This window comes from Dama dama, chromosome 14 (genome assembly GCF_033118175.1).
Source record: "Dama dama isolate Ldn47 chromosome 14, ASM3311817v1, whole genome shotgun sequence".
NCBI lineage: Eukaryota > Metazoa > Chordata > Mammalia > Artiodactyla > Cervidae > Dama > Dama dama.
In genome coordinates this window covers 2,292,079-2,314,831 of record NC_083694.1, presented here as the reverse complement: position 1 = coordinate 2,314,831, position 22,753 = coordinate 2,292,079, and the positions used below count along the sequence as shown (strand labels likewise).

Sequence of the window (22,753 nt, the reverse complement as noted above, 5' to 3'; positions counted from 1 at the left end):
TCTGGCTCAAACCACCCCACTCCAGGGACGAAGAGACGGTCATTAAAAAGGCAAGGGCAAAAGGTCAGGAAAGAGGCACAAGGAAGGAGCAGAGGGGACAGAATAAGCAGCAGAAGGCTGAGCAGGTCCTTTGGGAAGAGAACTGTCCTAAGGTTGAGGCACTGGCATTCTTGCAAACACTGGCCGGGCACAGCCTGGTGGGGAAGGAGGGAAGGCCAGGGATCGACTGTGACTCCCTGTGAATGAGGCGGGCTGAGCTGGCGCGCTGCCCCCCCGGGAATGGGGCCGCGGTCACACGCACACCCCTGGGGGAACACCTTCGCAGGCCGGCACAGACACTGGGACAGAGACCTGTCCCTGAAGCGGGACACGGGCGGGGTGCAGTCCAGGGCGCCCCATGCCCCCTCGCGTACTCTCCAACTGCACTGCGGCTAACAGCAAGCATGTCCCCGCACGGGCACCTTAGGCGGGCCAGTGGAGGGGCCATGCCTTCAGCACACCCCAGGTGGAGACCCTTGTGACAGACGGCCCCTTGCCACCCCTGCCTGGACATGGGGAGGCCTGTCTCAAAGTGGGAGACCCCCCTCACAACTCCAGGGGCAAGCTGTGTGGGCCTGGAGACCGGAGGCACGTCTGACAGTGTCCTGGAGGACCCATGACTGAGGTCAGAGACGGGAAGGGGTGGGGTGCATAGGAGTCACCTGCCCTCTTCCTGTCTACAGACTGAAGAAGAAAAGATGCAGCCTTCCATGGAAACCATAACTTGGAGGACAGGCAGGATGAGGGACAGGGGAGACCGCAGGGAACCCCTGGGCAGGCAGAGCCAGCGGAGCAGCCTTTGGGAGACCCAGCCCAAAGTGGGAGTGCTGGGAGCCACGCAGCCCAAGCCGAGGCTCCGGGCCTCCTAGGGGAGAGGCACAGCGACGGGACCCCCAGGTGCACCCCAGGGTCTGCATCACACCATCGTGCGGGGCAGGTATCCAGGTGTGGCCTACCCTTTGCTCTTCGTGGGCAGAGAAACTGTCTCTACCGTGTTCTCAGCGTCCAGCTAAGGACCTTGCATCAAGATGGGTCTCAATGAACAATGAAGACGATGAACAAGACCTTCCCCTGTCTCTGCACTCTGGCTGCCCAGGCACTCCGGGATGGAAAGTTCCATAACAACATGGCCATGACTACGCTGACCCGGGTGCTGTGGGGGAAGTCCCACCCTTGCATCCACAGGCTATGTCCCACACAAGATCTGAGAGGTCTTCCCAAGCCCCACATAGGGTCAGATTACCTCCTTACTTCAACCTCCAATGCTTCTCGACACCATTAGGAAAACCCCTCTACTCCTTATCCTGACCCGCCAGGCTCCATCAGTCCTGTCTCCCATCACCCTGGCCACTCCAGACACCCCGGCCTCTCCGCCCACCCTGGCCGCTCCGGCTGACCCAGCCGCTCACACGCCTGCCTCAGGGTCCTCTCCATCTGATGTTCTGTCTGCAGACGGCGGCCTCAGCAAATGTCATCTCTTCAGAGAGGCTTTCCTGGACCTTCCCAGCTAAGACAAAGCTCTTTCCCACCCAGCCACTCTATGTGCAGGATTGAATTTGTCCTTTTCATAGCACTTATAACAACTGGCTATACTGCTACTGCTAACAGCTTACACTTCTAAGCACTTCCTATGGGCTGACACGGCCCTTTCTCACGATTATCTAGTTTAACCCTCACAACAGTCCCACAGGGTGGATTTGTGGTTCAGTCACTAAGTTGTGTCCGACTCTGTGACCCCAGCTTCCCTGTCCTCTATCTCCCAGAGCTTGCTCAAACTGTATCTACTGAGTCAGTGATGCCATCCAACCATCTCATCCTCTGTCATCCCTTCTCCTCAAGAAGAAGCAAGAACTGCAGCCCATGGCCTCCAATCACAGAAAACTAACCAAAATGGATCACAGCCTTGTGTAACTCAATGAAACTATGAGCCATGCTGTGCAGAGCCACCCGAGATGGATGTTTCATGGTGGAGAGTTCTGACAAAACGTGGTCCACTGGAGAAGGGAATGGCAAACCTCTTCAACATTCTTGCCTTGAGAACCCCATGAACAGTATGAAAAGGCATAAAGGTGGATTTGTACTATTACCCTATTTCACAGGTGAGGCAACTGACTGAGCTGTGACCCCAGGCTGTCCGGTTTGAGTCTGTGCTCTTCACCACTCCACTCAGAAGGTAAGCTCCTCGAAGGAGGGATTGTCAGGCTTACTGTCGTCCCCCAGGGCTGGGCCAGAGCTGGGAACACAAGGCACCCGGTTCCCATCTGCTCCTTGGCTTCCTTCCCGTGGCCCGCCCCCTCAGCCTCCCGGCCCGGTGGGGCTCTGCCTCTCTCGGGCTCCACGCTGCCCTCCCTTCTGTGTCACCTGAGTCAAGTGCCAGCGCTTGACTCCGTCGCCAGCTGCGGGTCCCCTTGGCAATTACTGCATTCTTCTGCTCTTACAGTGAGCTTTGCTAAGATGCAAACCAGGCCCGTCACAGACACACGGAGTCAGACTTCACCAGGATCTCCACGCAGCCTGGCCACCCTTCCGCTCCCCTGGCTGGTCCCCTCCTCGCTCCCACTGATCTCGTGGCCCTCTCCCCCAGTCTGCGTCTTGGTGTTGCACTCACCTGCTCCACACTGGAGACCACCAAAGCGTCACAGCCTCTACAACTGTCTCCTTCCATTCCTGACGGGGCTCTCATCTCTCCCCTCTGCAGGGACCCAACACCTCACTTCCTTGGTGGCCCAGTCCTGTAAGGATCTCTGAAAACTCTAGCATTTTTCAGTTTCTTCCCCTGTGCTGCCTCTTCCCCTTCTCCGTTAAACATGCTGAAGCTCCCTGTTTTAAGACAACATCTCTGAGGAAGCTGACAGACTTTTTGGCTCTCGTGCGCACACTGTCCTCTTACAGGTAAACTCTTCAACCTTCCACCATCATTGCCAATTCCTGCCAACTCCCTTCTGTGCCCCAACGTGCTGGCCTCAAAGCCCGCTGCACTCAGTGCTCATCCACCATCACCAAGGGCGTCTTTCCCAAACTCACCACAACACCCTGGACTCCAACTCTCACCTCTCCTCCGGCCATGCCTTTCTAAATGTCTTTCATCTCTCCTTGTCCTTCTAGCCAGTTCCACACTGTAAGCCCAGGGCTTGCACCTGACATCTCCCTGGATCATCCATCCACCCCCTGCTTCTGCCAGCGCCTTCACAACTCACCTCTAAGTGCTATAGTCTACTCCTTCCAAAACGTGTCCCGTAGTCACGTTACTACCCAGTTCTAAAGGGTTCCGCTCACCACTGTGTTCGTCAGACTCCAAGGATACAGTGATACATCATGCTGTTGTTTCTAGAACACTGCAGTCAAGTCAGGTGCTCTGATCTTTCCGTTCTGCACCCTCCCCACCCTGCCCCAGAGTGCCTGGACGGCCACCCTTCCTGTCCTTCCCCTTTCCACGTTTGGCCCCCTCCTTCCTGAATCTCCCATTCCTCCAGCTCACAGCAGTCTCTTAAACTCCAATTTCAACCCCATTTACTCTACATGGCACAACATTTAATTGCTGTTTCCTGGGTTCTGATGTCCAAAGATATTACAAAGCCTGGAGACCCGAGGATCCTTTGAGCCCCCTTGTCCTTAGCATGATGCTGGTCACCTAACAAGTCATCACTGACTACTTACTGACTACTGACCAATTTAATCCTAATATAACTATGGAGAAGGAAATGGCAACCCACTCCAGCATCCTTGCCTGGGAAACCCCATAGACAGAGGATCCTGGCAGGCTACAGTCCATGGGGTTGCAAGACTTGGACAAATAAACCACCACCACCACCACTGAGGTTAACATGGGCTATCTCTTTCATTTTCTCTTGATACCAGTTGAGGGGTCACAAGGATATTGGCTTCACCACATGCCACCTGGGCGCTGGGATGAAGGAGTCACTTCAACTTATGTTTGAACCGTGGTTCCCACTTTTTGCAAAGAAGTTGGTCTGAATGTCTGCAGTGACCTGTCTGCTCCACTGTCTTGCTGACAGCTGTCTCCCATTTGACTTCTTTCTCTTGGGAAAGAAAGGCACAATTCCAGGGAAGGTGGCCATATGAGAAATTTACAAATTAAATACAGCTTTCCATTCCTGACATCACCATGCAAAGTTCAAATGTTCCTTTCAGTCCTCACTGAAAAGATCAAAGAATTTTCTGTGACGTTTGGACACACAAGGCTCTTCAAAATCAAGCAGATTTTATAACTATGTTTGGTGACGGGTGTTAACTAAACTTGTAGTGATAATCATTTTGTATAGATCAAACGATTATGTTGTACACCTAAAACTAATCAATGTCAATGATACACAATAACAAAGAAACAAAAAACCCAGCGGAATCTGGGGTAAGGTGGGTTCAATCAGACTCCACCAAAATGATTTAGTTTCTCAAGAACCAAAAGAAATTTAGGACACAATCTCACTCACATGACCGCACAGACTCTGAAAGGAGGAGGCATTTTTGCAGGGCTTCAGGGCAGTTGCATTTGTCTGCCAAGACCATTCTTAATCAATCCATTCAACATGTTTCCAGATCCCTAATGGTCACAGTAAGAGCAACATCCCAAGATCAGTGAATACCTACATTTACTACCTTTGCTGTAGCTAACGGAACCCAGGGCAGCACCCGTTCACTGGGACACACAGGTTCTGATACCTCCTACTCTGGCCTAGAGGCCACACTTCGTGTGCCTTCCACAACCATACTCTACAACCCTGCTCGGAAATGTGTAGTTCACTTGCAAAGCAGACAGTTCCCTTAACTCTTCACACTCATCAAGAGGAAATTGGTCTGATCATTGGAGAGAGGCCAGTCACTCAAAGCAGGCAGAAAAATTGTATTTCAGAAATAGGGTGGATGAACAAATATGACAGAGATGGGCTTTCTTCAAATGCAGTTTGGCGGGGCTGCTCTCACTTACACGTCATTTTACACCTTTCCATCTTCACCTCACTCCATCCTGGGTTTCTCCCAGCACAGCAGCAAGAGGCCGACCACAGGTGGGCCCCTAACGTCCCTCCTCCCACATCCCTGAGGCCTAAGGCAGTTTGCTGTTTGTCTTGCTGGGCCCATCAGCTCCCCATCCAGCCTGCTCCAGAATGTGAGAGCTGACAGGTCTCTTGGAATCCAGGGTTATGTGCTGGGGCCCCTCAGGTCTCCTTGGCTTCAAAAGCTTCAAGAAAGTGATTAACTTCCCACGTGGGATCTTTCTGGTGAGAGTCAGGGAGCCTGTGAGCATTCCTTGTGGTTTTTTTTCCTCCGTTTCCTGCATGAACCATTGTAACATGTCTGAGTCTATGGACAGAAGTGATAGCCTGTGGTTGTCTAAAGACCAGTGGTTGGGCCCCAAGATGGTCATAAACTTGATGAGACACAGGGACCTGGGAGATGATTGTGTGAACTTGGCTCTGTGAACACCCACTCCTTTGTGTGTTTTCAGAGGATCTGGACACACACTCACAGGCACACATGACAATTAGAAAATAAAAGTATTTTTCTTCTCTATGTGGTTTGCACATAGTCATTTCCAGCCAGCCCGTGAGGAAAGGGAGCAGTAAGTGCCCAGAGCAAGGGTCACGAGCCTGCGCTCTCCAGCTTGCATGGGGAGGAGGTGGGGACACATGCGAGTGCTGCAGGCCTCACTCACCCTGAAAGCAAGCTACGGGGTCAGCCTCTCCATAGCAACCACAGGAAAGGAGAAATGAACATCTGAGTCAGTGTTCAGAAGTGCATTGTCCATCACTGTCACTGTTTTTCTTTGCATGGAATGCTGGGACATCAGAGCAGACTGGGGCATCCCTGAGGGCAGGGACTGGTCCTTCCCCTCTGGCTCCTTCTCCCCAACCCACACCCACAGCCCCCAGCACTGGGCGAAGACAAGCGCTGCAAGCAGGCTGAGCTGGCTTTTGCTGCATTCCCTAGGATGGAACCCTATCATCAGATTTCATCCTTGCTTTATGCCTCTGAGCTGGACTCAAGTTTGTAACAAAGCAAAAGCAAACGCATGCACCAGTGAGCAACAGCTTGGAACCCTGACTGACTGGGTCAGACAGAGTCCAGCCACCTGCTTCAGTCAGTCAACTGTCCAGTCTCCTGGCCTGGCTCCCAGGATGACCTGGCTACTTGCAGACTTCCTGCCCGAGCTGGCCTGGTTAGCCTCAAGCAGGCAGTAGGACTCTGAGGTTCCCTGAGTCTTGATGTCTTGACGGCATGGACATGCACGTGCGCGGAACAGGCAGAGCCACAGGGAGGAGGCCGGGACACCCAGACCGGGAGGGACCAGGCCAGAAGGGGTTGGGGGAGGCATTACACATACGGGCTGAGACTCTCGAGATGAAGACACCAGGATCAGCCTCCTCAAGCCAGGCGCAGGAGGAGTGATAGACACATAGGTCCACATTTAGAACTTCACATAAACCATGGTGTGTTCTTTCCTTTCACCCTGAGACGTGCCTGAGGGCAGGGACTGGTCCTTTCTTCTCTTTCCCCAAACTCATCCTTTCCCCAGGGCTTAGCAAAGAAGCCCCTTGGCCAGCTTGCCCGGCTGATTTTAAAGAGACACACAAACAGACAAGCAAGTGCCCTCAGTCTCCAGACTGCCAGCCACCCTGACCAATAGAGATTTCTGAACCTTGTTTACTGAGCCCCAGTTTCCGTGTTGGTTTGGTACAAATGAAGCAGCTTCTCCAGCCACAGCTGAAGCCCTGAAAGATCCAGAGCTCTTCTAGGACTGGAAAGTTTCTCCTCCCCAGTGCAACAAAAGGTCAACTACTTTTAAGCCTGACAAACCTCGGGCAAAGTGAAACTAAAACAAAGCTGCAAACAATTCGGGTAACACACTTTGGAGTTTTTAAACAACGGTTGAGTGTTTAAGTGGCAAGGCAATGCCATACATGCCGATCCTTGGTTTGGTCCCTGGGAAGATTCTGGGGTAAAGACCTGGTCCTGTCCCCTAATCCCACATGCAGGAAGCGAGCCCGTGTGAGGCCAGGCCGCACTGCCCCCAGAACCCCCCACACAGACCATGTTTGCGCTCACCAAGCCCTCATGGACAGCGGAGGCCAGGGGGGCCCCCCTGTCCTCAGGCTGCATGGCCTCGGTTTCCCCCTGATGCCCCCTCATCCCCACAGGGTCAGACGCGCAGTTTCCTCTCTGGCGGCATGCACTTTTGGCTTTCTGTCTTTCCAGTAGCTGCAGACTGACACATAAGGAGAGCTGAGCCGCGCCATGCAAGGTGAGGAAGGGGAGGGCGAGTCCTCCTTCCCGGGAGGAGAGACAAGCGGGAAGCTGAGGATGAGCACGACATGCCCATGCTTGCCGGGGACGGCCAGGCCGGACCCCTCTCACCTGCACTGGTCATAAAGGTGATGACGGCACTGCTGATGCCCTCGTTGTCCCGGGAATAAATGCGCAACGTGTATGTCATCCCGGGATAGAGGTCTGTCAGCTGTAGGGGCTGGGCCTGGGCCTTAACAGGGACAGTTTTTTTCGTATGGTTGCCTGGGGAACAGAAACCTCAGTCAGCCTAAGGCCAGGCACGGGGAGCTGGAGAGGTGATGATTAGAGGCCTGGGCGCCTGTCAAAGGTGGAGGCGCGCTGGGGCGCAGGGGCCAGGCTGTCCCGCAGGACACTGCCCCTTGTGAGGCTTTCCGTGCTCGCCACAGGCTGAGGCTCTGAGAACACTAGGACCTGCTCCCTTGGGCTCTCAGGGTGCCAGCCAGCGCTCCGCTACCCTGGAGAGGACCGCTCAGCACCCCGGGGGTGGCGGAGGGAAGACGGGCTTCTGCGCCTGGCCCGCACTCCCGGTTTCCCCTCTTGTTTCTCGCCACATGAGCTCGCACTTCAGGAGAAGTGAGAGCCTGGGTGTCTGGGGGGGCGGCTGAATGGCGGTCACGGGAAGCACTGAGAATACACAGCAGTTCTGGGTTCCGCAGGTGTGGCTCGCTCTCCAACCGCAGAGAACCGAGGGTCGGCTGTGTTCTCTCTCAGCCCTTCGGCTGCCCTTCCAGCACAAGTCCAACAGGCCAGCACGGCGGGTCTGAGCCCTCTGGAATGAGGCCTGCACCCAGCTACCCTGACCTCACTCCAGCCTCACAAATATCCAGTAGAGGAGGACCAGCTCAGCTCAAGCTGAGACGTCTGACCCTGGATGCTGTCTCTGATCTGTGGGCAGCTGGTGTCCCTCTGTGAGCAAAGTATAGTTGGGGGTCCAAATGTCCAGGGGAGGTGCTAAGAGTATGGGTCCTAAGTGCAGGAATCCGCACAGTGGCGAGGGCGAGCTCACTGGGGTGCTGGCAAAACCCTTGTCCTGGGCAGGAGAGGGACGAAGGGCCCTCAGCCAGGCACCTCCCCCGCCGCTGAGCAAGGCAGCCCCAGACCGCCACTGGTGGCCGCAGAAACCCCCTCCTTCACCTCGAATCTGCTCTTCCCACCCCTGCCGCCTGAGCACGTATCGACTTCACTAAGCCACAGTGGAGCAGCCGAAAGGCCTCCCCGAGCCTGGGGGAACGCCCTGCATCTCTACAACGGCATCTACGCTACCCATGGCAAAGGCTGCCGCCCCACAGAGCAATGCTTACTGTCGATGTACTCAACCACAAAGTCAGTTCCGGGCCCGAAATTGTGCTTCCAGGTGATGTTGGCCCATTTACTGTTGGAGAGCACAGTGACGTTCCAGATGGACTGCTCGTCGGGGGCTGGCAGGGGTTAGAAGAGGAGTTAGTGGTGAGGAGGGAGGCAGCACTGGAGACAGACAGACAGACAGACAGACACACACACGGGCAGCTGAGACAGGGTAAAGTAGGAAGTGGCCACGCACGGGGCCTGACAGAGCTCCAAGCTGCAGCCTTGGCAGCCAGGCCAGAGGTCGCCATCCAGGCACAAGCAGTACAATCAGGGGGCCCTGTGTGTGAGGGAGAGCTGGAAACTATGTGTCCACGTAAGTGGGGGTGTGAGTGAAAGGGTGGGTTTGGTCCAAGCCACTGGAGGCCCTGACCAGGGTTCCTTCCCTTTTTAGGTGCCTTGTCACAGATTTGAATGGTGCAGTGAAAAGCCCTGTTAGCCAGGATGCAGATGGGGGGAGGGCGGGTGGTGATGTGCCTCTTTCCCATCAGCTACAGACATTCTACAGGAAGGAAAAAGGTATCTTGAAAAGCCACTCGAGAGTCATGATGAGATCTGCACAAAGGACAAGGCCAAATGAAAACCTTACTGCGCTCCTGAAGCTAGAGACGGACAGTGGCAAGTCACACAGAGCCCCTGGGGTCATTCTTGGTCACCAAGACCCTGAACTCTGTGAAAAATGGCCGCAGACCATCTAATGGGACTTGGGCCTGAAATCCCAGGGCTCCAAGAAGAGACAGTACGAATCCTTCCTCTCCCTTTCATGGGACCACAGAAGATAACTCCTTCTTGACACCCAATATCCAGAGGTCCAGATACCAGAAGAATCCTGTTCTGTTGGCTTCTTAGCACTGTATCTTTGAGGCCTGATCTCCATGCAACACAGAAGACATTAATTATCTAGTTCCTATGAGCTGGGAGCCACTTTATCAAAGCCATCACACCGTCTGAAACCATAGCCTGTGGACAGGAGAATGGCAGTGATCTTCAAACGTAATCATTTTTCAAGCATCCCAGCAGTCTCTGTACCCCATTTCTCAGCAAAGATTTAATAGTGGAGTGCTGGCATGAAGCCTTGTATTTCAAAGACTTTACCAGTGTGGCTCCTGTATATTAGCATGCAAGGGGGCATTGTCACCAACTCACTTGTCAGAAATGAATGAATAGAGTACAGTGGTGATGCATGTATTCATTATCTATCTGACATGTGACTGAATCTGCAGGACTGGGGAAGCGATAAACCATCTCCTGGTCTTCACTCCAAAGAAGCGCCTTTTCTACTACAACCTTGTCAGCTGCCGGTCGTCCCAGGTGAATGTGATTCGTTTTAGGTGAGGAGCAAGAAAGGGATTCCATTGATGGTGCCAGGCCTTCTCCGCGGGCAGGGCAGAAGGCAGGCTTCTTTACTGATCTGTCAAAGGTTTCCACTGTATCGGCTGCTTTAAGTCAGCCCGAATCCCAGCTCCTTAGAAGCTCGTGGCTCTTTCTAGTGGGAGTGAACTGTGATTAGTTATGGTTTGGGGACTTGATATTTTCCCTCCTCAGCTCTGGGCTCTGGAAATAAGCCCAAAGATTTGGGTTTAAACAGTTTGACCACCAATACAACCCTGGCCTAAGGCTGACTGTCTTAAAGGAAATGGAGAGATCAGGGCACTATTAGATAAGGTAAGCAATGGGAAACCAAATGATTTTTTCTGGGAGGTGGAGGAAGGGTCTGCCATCTAGAAATACTGAGATGATGATCATTAAAGAGATGAAAAGCTCAGAGAGAGGCAGCAAGAAGGAAAGCTATCAATGACTATAAAAACAAGAACGGAAGGGAAGCAGGGATTGTTCTGTCGACTCCTGAGATGTGAGACTTAAGGGGTATCCCTTGAGATAAACAATGGAGAACTTAAGGACAAAGTCCCATTTCACCCGGAAAAAAAAAGAAAACGTAGGAACAATCTTATCCTCAGGTTTAAAAAGTGATAAAAATGAACATTCTTCTTGGAAACCCTGGGAAGCAGAGCCCCTGTGCCGCGTGCAGGTGGCCCTGTAAGGACGAGCTCGAAGGGCGGCCCGGCCCCTGCGGCATCTCAGCGCAGCCACGACTCTGCGTGCGTGTCCACAGGCTCGTCCTCTGCGGCAGCAGGGCTGACCCTGCCAGAAGGAGCAACACCCACTCCCTGTCTTCATTTTCAGTGCGTCTCTTCTGTGAGCTCAGAGCCTCCAAGTGGGACACACAGGCCCACCTGAAGCCTCACCGTGGCCCCAAAGAACACCCACCACCAAACTGCCAGCGGCAGCTTCTCATAGCCTAGCAGGTTTCTCCTTAGCCAAGTTTTTCCTGCAGAGCAGGCTGTTTACATTTTTGATACTGCAGCTTTAAGCCAAATCAGTTTTCAAGGTTTGAGGAGCATCACGTCAGCTACACGTTGCGTGTCTCACGGCTCATACAACTCCATGTAACTGGATTAAAGAAAAGACTCACATGTGCATTAAGCCTCCATCCTCACTCAGGTGCTGAGAGAACAGGGGTGCAGTGAGTGCGGCCCTGGCAGGTGGAAGGACGTGCCCAGGAGAGAGGGGCCTCCAGTCCTGCAGCTGCTGCAGGAGCGTTCTGGGTGCTTCCTGCCAGCAGCCCTGCTGTTGCATAGCGCTGACTTTACAGCTAGTCTCTGGGCTCCACAAGCTGGAGGCCCTCCCCTCTGCGGTAATAGGAGTGTTTTATGTCAGTTCTCAGAAGCACTGCTGAGTCCCCGAGGGGTCTCCGCGGGCTGGAAGTACAGAGCTTCCCGGCCTGTCTGCCTGACGCAGGAACAGCACATTGTCTGGGCTCAGCAGGCCAGCCCTGGGATCGATCCTTCCCAGGGTCCCCTAGAAAGCCTGTGGTTTTCCCTCCGTGTATATATCCGGGGGCGTGGGGAATACAAGGGGGGAGAACAACAGAGCACTCGCCAGCATTTCAGGATTCCTCGGCAGTACCATTTCCTGGAAGCTCTGACCTTATTAAAAAAAAAAAGGCTATAAACCTGCTTTTCCAGGAGAGGCTCCAGAGCTGGCTACTCCCCCCTCCCCAGGCTCTGCCGCAAGACTTGGGCAACACCGCGAGGCCAGGAGGCCTTCGTAGGCCAGTTGGCCAATGTCTGCCCCTCTCCTTCCCCACTCGCCCCCTCTGCAGAGCTCAGCCCTCAGCCAATCCCTCAGTATGGAGCTGGAGGCAGCCCTACCGTCTGGCCTGGAGTTCCTGCCTGCGTGGTGTAGCCCTCTGCTAAAGAACAAGGATCTGAAGTTAGGACACGGGGTCTGCGCGGCGGAGACGCCCCCCACCCCCGAGTGGGGGCAGGGTGCTCTGTGCCTCCAGGCCACCAGCCTGAGAACCCAGTCTCCCCCTCCTGTCGGGAGGCCTGCGGACGGAGGGGCGGGGCACGGAAGCCGGGCAGTACCCGATCTCGGGCGGAGGGGCGGGGCACGGATGATGGGCAGTACCCGATTCTCGGATCTCAGTCCTGGTGGCGGCGGGACTCTCCGTGGTGGTGGTGGAGGCTGCAGTGGCTGTGGCCTCGGTGGCGGCGGCGGTGGCAGGTGCCACAGGTGGGACGGTGGGGACTGTTGTGGCCTCGGTGGTGGCGGCGGTGGCAGGGGCATCGGTGCTGCTCACCGTGCGGGGCACGCCCACCGTGGTCGGGGGCGACGTGGGAGGCGCTAAGGGGAAATGTAAAATAGCCGCGTCTGGTCGATCTGGCTGGACACACGGCCCCGCGTGCACGGCAGGCAGCCCACGGGACAGATGGAGCTGAGTGACCGGAAGGCTCCCCAAGCAGGACAGATGGGTCAGGCAGGTCGCAGTCAAAGAGAACAGGGCCACAAGAAGGGAAGAGAATGAAGCCTGTGCGTTTCATTTTCTTCTCAAGGCCTGTGTGGCTCAAAGCATCCAGCATGCACCCAGCCAAGGGCAGTGGTGAAGATGGGACATGAACTGAGCCGCTCAGACCCCAGGGATGACGTGGAGTCCCAGGCCAAGCGCCACCCAGCAGAGGCCAAGCAGCACCACTTGGGTCCGGGCCTGGGGCCCGGGCCTTGAGGTGGGCAGCTGGTAGGGCCCTGTCTGCAGGAGCACCAGGAAGCCTGCCACTCCCAACCGTTCACTCCAGAACAACACTTCCTCCTGCCTGCTTGGGTTCTAACACCACCCAAACCCAGCAACAGAGACAGAACCATCCCCACTGCCGGCAGGCCTTGTCCCGTGCTTCGTCTTTTCTGCCTCTACCGTCACCCCTTCCCCAGGCTCTCAGCTCTTATTCATTTCCTGCCTCTCTTCCCTTCTTGTCTGCCCAGGGATGGGCCTTCCTACAACTACCCCAACACACCCTGGGGGTGACGGAGAATGAGATGGTTGAATGGCATCACTGGGTCAATGGACATGAGTTTGAGCAAACTCAGGGAGATAGTGAAGGACAGGGAAGCCTGGCGTGCTGCAGTCCAGGGGGTCACAAAGAGCTGGACATGCCTTAGCGACTGAACAACCACCACCTTAACTTCTCATAACTGCCTTTCTCTCTACGACATGTGGGTCCTGGGCCCCACCTCCCCAGCCCACAGTAAATGTAGAAATCCCAAAATGTGAGTGAGGCGCATGCGGGCTGCTTTTTTGCATAAATCTTCAGAGGGCTTCAAATCTGCCATAACTCTTACTTTCTCATCTCCCATCCAAAGCTACCCTTTGACAGCGGTCAGCCATAGGGGGTTAAATCTATCATGACAATGTTTCCATAGACCCTCTTTCTTTCTACAAAGAGTCGTGGATGCTAACAAAGGGCTGGCCTATTACTCTTTAGTTCCAGTATTGCTAACGCTGAGAAGACTGATGGGGAAATCAGAGAGAGCCAGGGATACCTCTCTACCTTACCCTCTACCTCCTGTGATCTGACCAGTCTACTTTCTGCTAACAGGGCAGAAGGTAGGGTGTCACTCAGCTAATCTGACTCTTTGCAACCCTATGGACTATAGTCTGCCAGGCTCCCCTGTACATGGAATTCTCCAGGCCAGAATATTGGAGTGGGTAGTTGTTCCCTTCTCCAGGGGATCTCCCCAACTCAGGAATCAAACTCAGGTCTCCTGCATTGCAGGCAGATTCTTCACTGACTGAGCCAAAAGGGAAGCCTAAGAATACTGGAGTGGGGAGCCTATCCCTTATCCAGCAGATCTGCCCAACCCAGGAATCAAACCAGGGTCTCCTGCACTGCAGGCAGATTCTTTACCAACTGAGCTGTCAGGGAAGCCCTTAAGACACAAATAGGTAACTCTAACTTCCAAGGAGGAGAGATATCCTATCTTATCTCAAATCTCCAGAAGTTCCGGAAAATACTCTCCCTACTCCCCAGAAGAGGACCGGAGCAAGAAGGAAACCAGAGAGAAAACTGCCAGAAAGCTTCTCTCAAGAATTAAGAGATCCTAAGCCTTCTCAGCAAGAGCCTGACCAACAAAAGCCCTTTTCATTCCCCTGGGCCTCCAATGTTACAAGTGCCCCATAGAAAAGGAGGGACTATTCCCGGGATCCCAGTTGCTTCCCTATTTGTAAGTTCAGATGCATTACTGGGTCTGAGGGTGCTGACCACAGAGGTCACACTGGGCAACTGACCGTGCTCCATGCATTCCAGAGATTCCTGGACAAGGTCAGGACAGATAGCACTACGTTCCCCAAGCACCTGTCAACACGGACATCAGGAAGGCAGGCGTGGGGGGAACATGTGGTGGGAGAAACTCTCCCTCTCACAGTCAGCGTTCAAGGATGCGCTTCAGGTGGCCCAGACCTGGAAGGCAAGCCTGGTGCTGTAAGAGGCCAGCCAGCGGGAATCTTCCTGTCCCACTCGCCAAGACAGGCAGACAGATGCACACACAGACACACACACGAGCCTGAGACCCACAGGGCAAAGGTGAGCTCCCTCCTAGGCCTGGTGCCTGGCAGCTCTATGGCCAGGGACACACATGGGCTTTTCCTGCTGTTCTGAACTGCTGGAAGGAACCATGAGAAGCTATTTTGTCCATCTGGACAGGACCACTCTGATTTGGCTCCTTATCAATAATGTGTTTTCTAATAATTTCAGAAGGCTCACCTTTGCTATGACTACTTAAAAGACATCATCATAAAACTGATACTCGCTCTTAAGTCAAGTCATTCCCCTCTGTATAGTGTGGAGATGCGGGCTTCTCCACATGCACACAGTGGTTCTGCATTTCAGCCCCTGGAGACTACACACACACACTCCCTGTGGGCGCCGGTCCTCCTACGAGCAGAGACACATGCTCAAGCTGACTCAGGGCCGACAGGAGGCCCACACGCGGCCCCGGGCACTCCAGCGAGCAGCCCTAGAAACAGAGATGTGGAGAGGGCCAGAACAAGTCCTTCCTGGGCTCCGTGGGGCAGAGACAAGAATGAGAAATGAAGATGCTGCCACAGTCACAACCCGGTCCCTCCGTCCAGAGTGGCAGGAGAAAAGGTTTTCTCTGACAATAGCTACCCAGGTGCTTTTCCTTCAGCTCGGCAGCAACAATCAGGCGTTAGTGAGAGGGGCCCAGGAGGAGCGGGAGGAAAGGAATTGCTCCCCAGGCGCCCTCCCAGAGGATGCCCAGCACTGCAGGTGCAGTGGAGGAGGCGCCTTGGCTGGCCGAGGTCGCAGCTGGTGAGTTGGCACTCTCTCTGGTCCACTGCTAACAGCGTCTACTGTTTCAGGGATGGACTGGGCCAGAGAGACTGGGAGGGCAGAGGCAAGAAGGCAAGGTTCTGGGGGAAGGGACGGAAGTCAGTGAGTGGGCTGCCAGAGCCGTGTACAGGCGGGAGGGGAGGGCAGGTTTTCCAGGGAAGCTGCCCAGTGTTCCAGTCTAAGGGGATTCAGATGACTTCAATCCCTGGGGCGGGGTTAGGGTAGCAGATAAAAGGGGAACAAGGCCCAGCAGTGGGGCTCATAGGCAGAGTGGCCCACTGGCTGGACAGATACATTGCTGGGTTAGGAGGTCATCTCCAACCACAGCAGGAACTACGGGCTGCAGAACCAATACGGTCACTGCCCAGCACAGACCACCAGGCTGGAAACTGAGGGACGGAGGTCCAGGCTGGTAACTGAGAGTGACGGAGAGCCAGGGTGGGCCTGGAGGCACAGGACCCCTCCCTGAAGGCGGTGTCAGCCCAGTGGGCTGTCTAATGCACTCTGGAAGACGCCCCAGCCAAGGCCAAGGGTTTTCCACCAGAGTTTTGGGTGACACCACGCGAGAAATGGAGAAAATTAAGAGACATCATATCTCTTATTCATCTTTTGTCACCCAGAACCCACCATGGAGCTGCTCAGCAAATGTTGGCAGATATGAGCTGAGCCAAACACGAGGGCAGCAGTTCCCGGACATTCCAAGGTGGAAGGCTCGGTCCAAAAGTGTCCACCTGGTGGACAGGCTACCTTGGCCAAACACAGATGGCCAGAACAGATGGGCAGCAACCCCAAGAGACCGCAGACATGGGCGCAGGAAAGGGATTATCTTTCCTGGGTTAGAGGAACACATCAGTTTGGGGGGGAAATACCCACAATTGGAGAGAAAGAGAGGGAAGGGAGCAGCGGGCTGGAGTCCAGACCACGCTAATGATGGAGACCCTGGGCGCCGTCACCTGGCACCTTCAAGGCTGGGAACAGCCGATGCTACCTGCACAGCTCATTTACCAAGAAGCACGCTGTACTTTTACCACTGTGCCCCGCAGAAGCAGAGCCCAGGAAACACGTGACTGATGGGCAGACGCCCCAGCTCCCTCTGCACACCAGGGTGAGCTTGGATCTTTCTTAAACGAGGAGGAAGTGGGGGGTTTGGAACCCATCCGCCTCACACCTGCCACACGAGAGGGGCCTCACAGCCTGGCATGGATCCCACTGAGCAGAGCAGGTTCCCTGCCCCCAGGCCCACCTGCCTTGGTCCCAGGTCCCAGCATGGGGAGCGGTCTGTGAGCTGTTTGACCAAAGAGCTTCCGGGTGATCTGCGTGGCTCCCTCACTGCCTCTCTCCTTCCGCCTCCACTGAGTGCTTTCGGGACCCCGAGCACCTGCTGGGCCAGCGCCAGGGCCACCCCAGGCTGCGCGGACGGCCTTCCCCCGGTCTCCAGGCCCAGGACCCCCCTCTGCCTCCCGTCCCAGCAGAGGCGGGAGGCGCTGGCCGTTGGCCTGGGTTATCTGAGGGCAGGGTGGAGGTGGGAGCACGATGACTGCGCACCACCAGAGGCCTGGCTGGCGGGACCAACGCAAACAGAGGAAGCAGGGTATGCAACAGAAACAGAAGCAACCTACAGAGAGGAGCTGTGAGTGAGGGTGGGGGGCAAACCGGGAAGGTGGGCCCTCCCAAGCCAGCCCTCCAGCTGCTTGCCCGGAGCTCAGGCCCCCTGCTGCCTGGAGCCTGAGGTGGCCCGGTGCGCCCGCCTCATGCCCCCGGCTCTGCCTCGAAGGAGGGCGGGGCTGGCAGCCTGGGTCCCTGCCCAGCCCCTCCAGCCTGTGCCGATGCTCCTCAGACCACAGCGTGAAGGGGCTGGGAGCAGGGCCTCGGAGGGCAGGTCACCTCCTGCTCCAACCTGCCTCCCAGACCCCAAAAGCGAGGACTGTCCTTAACACCTAAGACTGAGAAGCTGGGTTTCTGTGGGCTGACGCGACTCTCAGCCCATGGCATCCTCTGAGACTCCAGGTCAGGGTCGCCTGGCCCATCCCGGGACTGACTCACTGAGCGGAACCCACGGGAGATGGCAGAGCTGGTGCCAAGCCCCATGCAGCATGCAAGGCCAGCATGCACGGCACGTTCACCCTCAGGTCACCCTTTCAGGGGTGGCAGCCTGACCCGGAGACGGGAGCCAGCTGCCCTCACCCCCAGAGCACAGCAGGTCACCCAAGGGCTCTGGGCCCGCTGTGCTCTGAGATGACAAAACTGGGCAAGAGACCAGGTGCTCAGAGGAGATAACTACTCAGCTCCAGAGAAAGCTGCAGCTCCAGGGAGCAGGTCTGGAGCCTCCGAGTGGGGTCCCTTCCAAGCCAGCCGCCTTCGTTACTGAAGGGAGGGGAATGTGTTGGCTGGCTCTCCTCTGGCCCTGCCCTCCATACAGAGCCTCCTGCAGAGTCCGGCTTCCCACCCGCTGAAAGGGTGTGTCCTGAGAGCATGCTTTCACCCCAGGCCTCTCCCTCTGTCTGCCCCGCCGGGCTGGCTTCCACCTGCGCTGCCCCATGCCACGCCCGTTACCTCTGCAGTTGGTACAGTACCTGCGGTTGGAGTGGCTTCAGAACACGGCACCCAAGATAGCCAGAGAGGGAGAGGGGGAAAGAACGAGAAGGGAGAGAGAACAGAGCACAGGTGAAACCACAGGACAAGCAGTCGCAGGAGAGAAGGTTCTGGCTCGAACTGACCCAGACAGTGTGGCTGGGCGCTGGCCACGGCATGGCGGATGCTACCTGGCCGTTAGGGATCGTGTTCAACCCCACGGGGGTCTGCATGCTCCTAGAGAAAACCTTCCTGGGTCTTGGAGCCCTTTCTAACATCTTTGCTTCTACCTCAACTCAAGGACATCTAGGAGGTGGCAGCAGAAACAGTCCACCTAGAATGCCAGGTTCCCATGTCTGTTTTGAAGGGTGTGTCCCTCTCTAGCGGGGCTGATTTTTATGAAGGAGCTGTGTGACCCTCGATGGTGCCAGGAATTGAGGGCATAAGACAGAGGTGTATAGGAGGACACCAGTCTCAGGTGAAAGGATGCCTTCTTTATCCCCAGGGCAGGCGTTGGGCAGCTGAATCATGCTGGGATGGAGGGAGATGGAGAATGGGTTTGGTGGGAAGCCGGGGCCTGTGATGGGCCAAAGCCCTGTCCTGTGTCCTGCTGCCCCCTGGACTGCATGAAAGAGGAAACTCAGCTGCGGACTGAGAGCCTAAAAGGTACTCCTGAATCTGATGCAAAGCCCTTGGCTGAGTGCTGCTGAGACCCCTCTTTGTTCTCTTGCCCCCTGGCGCTGAGATCCTTCCCTGCTGGGCGGTGTGGCTTTATCTGCTGTTCTGTGTTGATGGGGGCGGGAAAAGGGAGGGAGAAGAGGCTCTCTCTAGGATCTCCTTGTAGAGTGAAGTAATCAAGGAAGGGCACCAGCCCTGGCCTGACCTTTGGTAACAGGCATGTATCAACCACTTACCCAGTCACCCAGCCCTAATACACTGTCCAAGTACCCGAGAGACTGGAAGGGAGACTGGGGAGGGGGAGTATTGTGTGGCTCACCCCTGGTTTACAGGAGCAGGCAGGGACACACGCAGCACCGTCAGCCTTCCCCGGCTTCCGCCTGGCCCCTCGCGCCTCTGCTTCGGTGCTGGCCTACTGGCCAGGGGAGGGACGTGGGCTGCTTGTGGCGCTGAGCTGGGGGCCTGAGGTGAGGCAGCAGGCCTGGAGGCACGGCTGCTCTCCTGGGCTGGGGGTGGGGTGCCCAGAAGGACCCCCCAGGCCAGGCCTGGCCAGCAGACCTCAGCCTTCTGGGGAGAGTGCTGGACACAGTAACCTGTGGTCGGCGTCAGAAATCCTTAACCACACGGACCCTTCTTTGCAGCCTTCCCCTGTGGACTCAACCCTATCCCCCGCCCCGCCACTGCAGTTCCGCCACCTAAACACTGCACTGCTCCTGGTGAATCACAGTTGGGTCCTCTTGTGGGCGTCCCCCTTCTAGGCTGGGGGCTCATCAGTTTTTATATTCCTGGCTTTTGGCACAGTTGTCCGGCATCTCGGGCAGGGGCTCTTGAACAGCCCACAGTGCCTCTGGGGAGGCAGAGCCCCCACTCCCTCTCACGGGGGTCTGCGGATGATGCCAGGGCCTCCAGAGCCTCTCCTACCCGAGAGCTCGCCGACGCCACGAGCAGGGGCGCCAGGCGCCCTCTAGTGGACTTCGCGTGCGCGCGCAGCTCCAGGCCGGGCGCCCTCTAGTGGACGTGGCATGCACACGCAGCTCAGGGCCAGGCGTTCGCGGCCGGAAGACGCCGGAGCCTGGGAGAGGAGCTCAGGCGCGCGCTCTCCGTGAAGCTGGCTGGGCAGACGGCTGTTTCCCAGCTCCCTGGCCTCTCCTCGGCCGGACAGCTCACTCCCTCCACGCCGCCAGGAGGCCGGCAGTCAGCGTCAGTCAGGGCTGGCCCCCATTCCCCTCAGCGCCAGGCACCCTCAGAGGAGAAGGGGCAGCCCCAGGGCCCTCAGCGGCCACCTCCATCACAGCGCTGCCTCCCTCACCTGGCAAACACCTTCCTGCTCTGTGGAGTCTGTGAGCACACTTACTTCCAACGTGCTTTCTCCCATCCCCTCAGCTCAGCCATGGCTCACAATCTCTTCCCTGTACCCCCAAAGGTGAAACAGCTGAGCAAGCCGAGGCCACGTGGGGACCCAGGTCTGACTGCAACGGTCAGAAGACGCGTCTTCCGGGTCCACGGACGGCACCTACCTGTCAGCACGCAGGCTGGCTTCCCCCTCTGGAGGCCTGCCGGCCCCGCCATCCCCGGAGGCCAGAGGCCAGCTCAGGGTTTCTCTAGGCATCTGCACTCCCCGGGACCATCCGCCCCGCGGCCGCCGCAGTGCACCTACCTTCATTCGGAGGCGCTGGTGACTCCTCCGTGACTGCTTCCCCTGAGCCCACCTGCGTCCTGGCACTGAGGGAAAAGCGGTAGCGCGACACGGGGTCTGCTCTTTGCACCGTGAACTTGGTCTGATTGGGAGAGAAGTTTTCCACTATCTGCTTTCCTACTTTGGTTCCATTAACTGGAGAGAGACAGGTAAGTGGAATTGAACTTTAGCAATGTTGACCATGATGGGTTATATATAAACTGCAGCTGGAAGGAGGAAGCCTTCTTGACTCTGCTGGGAAGGGAACCCATGAAACCTGTCCGTGATCTTAAGGACTCGGCCTGGGAGACGTTTCAAAGGCCGAGTGTTGGGCCACAACTCCTCTCTGGCTCTTTGATGACGCACCAGGGTTAACACTTTCCCACTGATCTCATTATTGCTAGCTCAACACAAGGTTATGTGGCTGATTCTGAAAGATTCAACTTTTAATCCTCGAGCCTTTTCAACAAGGACAAAACTTGAGTTTCTTTTTTCCTTTCAAACAGAACTAGGGCAAAACCACTAGAGCTTTTCATTGTTAATGCCTCCTTTGTAAAAGGCCTATTCACTATATACCTCAGAGGGGGAAGGTCAGGTCCAGAGATGGATTCAGAATCACATGCAAGCACACAGTTGGCTATTAAAATCCTTAATAACACAATGCCTGCCCTTTGAGCCTCACATCAAAGCATAACATCACCTACTTGAGAAGACATTTGAAAGTCTTTCAAATGAGTGACACGCCTGTCCCTACCTGGTGATGCTGAATTCTTTAGGTGAGGTCATCCCAACCCAGGCTCCTGATTGAGCCAATATTCAGTACTGAATATTCAATATTCCATGGCAACTACACAAACAACTGCTTCACCAAAAAAACGGCAACTTGTTAAGGTGGCCCCAAGGGGCAGTGTCGTGTGGATCCCTATGCATGTACTATCTGCCCTAGTGGATGGCAACTCTGTCAGGTAAGAAATGTTCTGTCCTAGACTTGTAGGAGTTAAGAGACTCTAAGATTCCTGAGCCTGGGGGTTGAATCCCTCATCAGACCAGAAGTCCCCTTTGCCTCACCGGCTGACTGGAAGCCCCCTGAAGGAGGAGCTGTGACAGGAGAGTGGGGATTGGGTCTCACTTGCCTCCCATAACCCTACAGGAAGCTTTTACCCTGCCCCCGCATCCCTCCACAATGCCCTGTGTACCCAGAGGCTTTCTACCTTGATTCCTTAGGAAAGATGGTGAGAATGGGGTTTCTGATTCTCAAGATTATCCAAGAGAAAGAAGGGCAGAACGTACAGGCCACGTATTTGAGAGTATATCCAATCAGGATCCCATTGGGGTGTTCTGGATGATCCCATTCCAGGTTGATTGTCTCCAGGTTGGGCTGCCGGACTCGGAAACGCCTGGGGGCACTGGGTACTTGGGGAAGGAGGACAGAGTGGGGGACATGGCGGGAGAGAAAGGGGTGGGCAGGATGAGGAAAACACAAGAAACAAAGCACAAGTATGAAGGCATTGACCTCTGGACAACCCCCGTGCTGGATCACTGCTAAGCCACAACCTGGAGGGCTATGAGGTAGCTAGTGTCCACTGCCTCATCCAGAATGGCATTTCCCCACATCTAGGATAAGCATGGCTCAGACTTGGTCTACATGGGTAAGGAGTCAGTCAAGTTCTCCTTTAAAAACTACCCTGAACACAGCACACATTAGGCTCTGATCCCGCAAAGAAACCTCCAGGTTGGGCAGAATCATCCTCAGGTAGGAAACCAATTTTAGCCTCTGTTTGGTAACAGAAGCCATGGTTCTCAATCTTCAGACAAGGATTCTCACCACAGGGTCAAAGTATCAAACCCTGGCCTCTGGGCTGAGAAGAAAGAAACCCATGTTGGAACATATGGATGGTGCCAGGAACAGGAGCAATGGGGAGAGGCTGGTGATGAAAACCAGACAAGGAGGAAGGGATACAGGAATAAGGAAACAAGGGAGAGGAAACAGAGGAGAGGAAAAAGGAGGAGGGGCAGAAGAATGGGGGAAAATAACAGTTAAGAAGGGAGGAAGGAGAAACAGAAGAGGGCAAAGGAAATGCCAAGCTGGTCTGAGGGGCCTGGCAGGAACAGGAGAAAGGCAGGGACCTCCCCAGGGGTCCAGCTCCCAGGACCAGGGTGCCCCCTGAAGGGCAGCCTCTAGGTCACAGCGGTGACTGGAGGGAAGGTCCTTGGGGCTGAGGCTGGCGAACCAAGCAGATGCTTCCTGGGAGTCCAAGTGCCTTCTGGGAGTCCAGATGCCTCCTGGGAATCCAGGTGCCTGAGCCCCCTCAGGATGCTGTGGGTGGGCCCCCTCAGGAGACCGTGGGCGGCTCCCGCAGTGCCCTTCAGAGTCCATGTACACAGCCTGTCCAGAGTCCCATCAGCCGTCTCACAGTCTTGTTCTGACATAGAACCGCCTGTCGGGGCAGCCGCCTTG

At 55.7% G+C, this 22,753-nt stretch overlaps 1 protein-coding gene across 1 annotated transcript in view; it reads right to left on the bottom strand.

Moving 5' to 3' along the window:
- Positions 1–22,753, bottom strand: part of NFASC (neurofascin) — a 190,426-nt gene that overhangs the window by 5,938 nt on the left and 161,735 nt on the right. Inside the window, exons 24-29 of the mRNA XM_061159899.1 lie at positions 21,586–21,708; positions 20,278–20,451; positions 17,945–17,959; positions 12,157–12,372; positions 8,643–8,759; positions 7,411–7,563 (exon numbers count right to left, since the gene is read on the bottom strand). Of these exons, the coding sequence (XP_061015882.1) occupies positions 7,411–7,563; positions 8,643–8,759; positions 12,157–12,372; positions 17,945–17,959; positions 20,278–20,451; positions 21,586–21,708 (798 nt within the window). The remainder of the gene's footprint in view (positions 1–7,410; positions 7,564–8,642; positions 8,760–12,156; positions 12,373–17,944; positions 17,960–20,277; positions 20,452–21,585; positions 21,709–22,753) is intronic.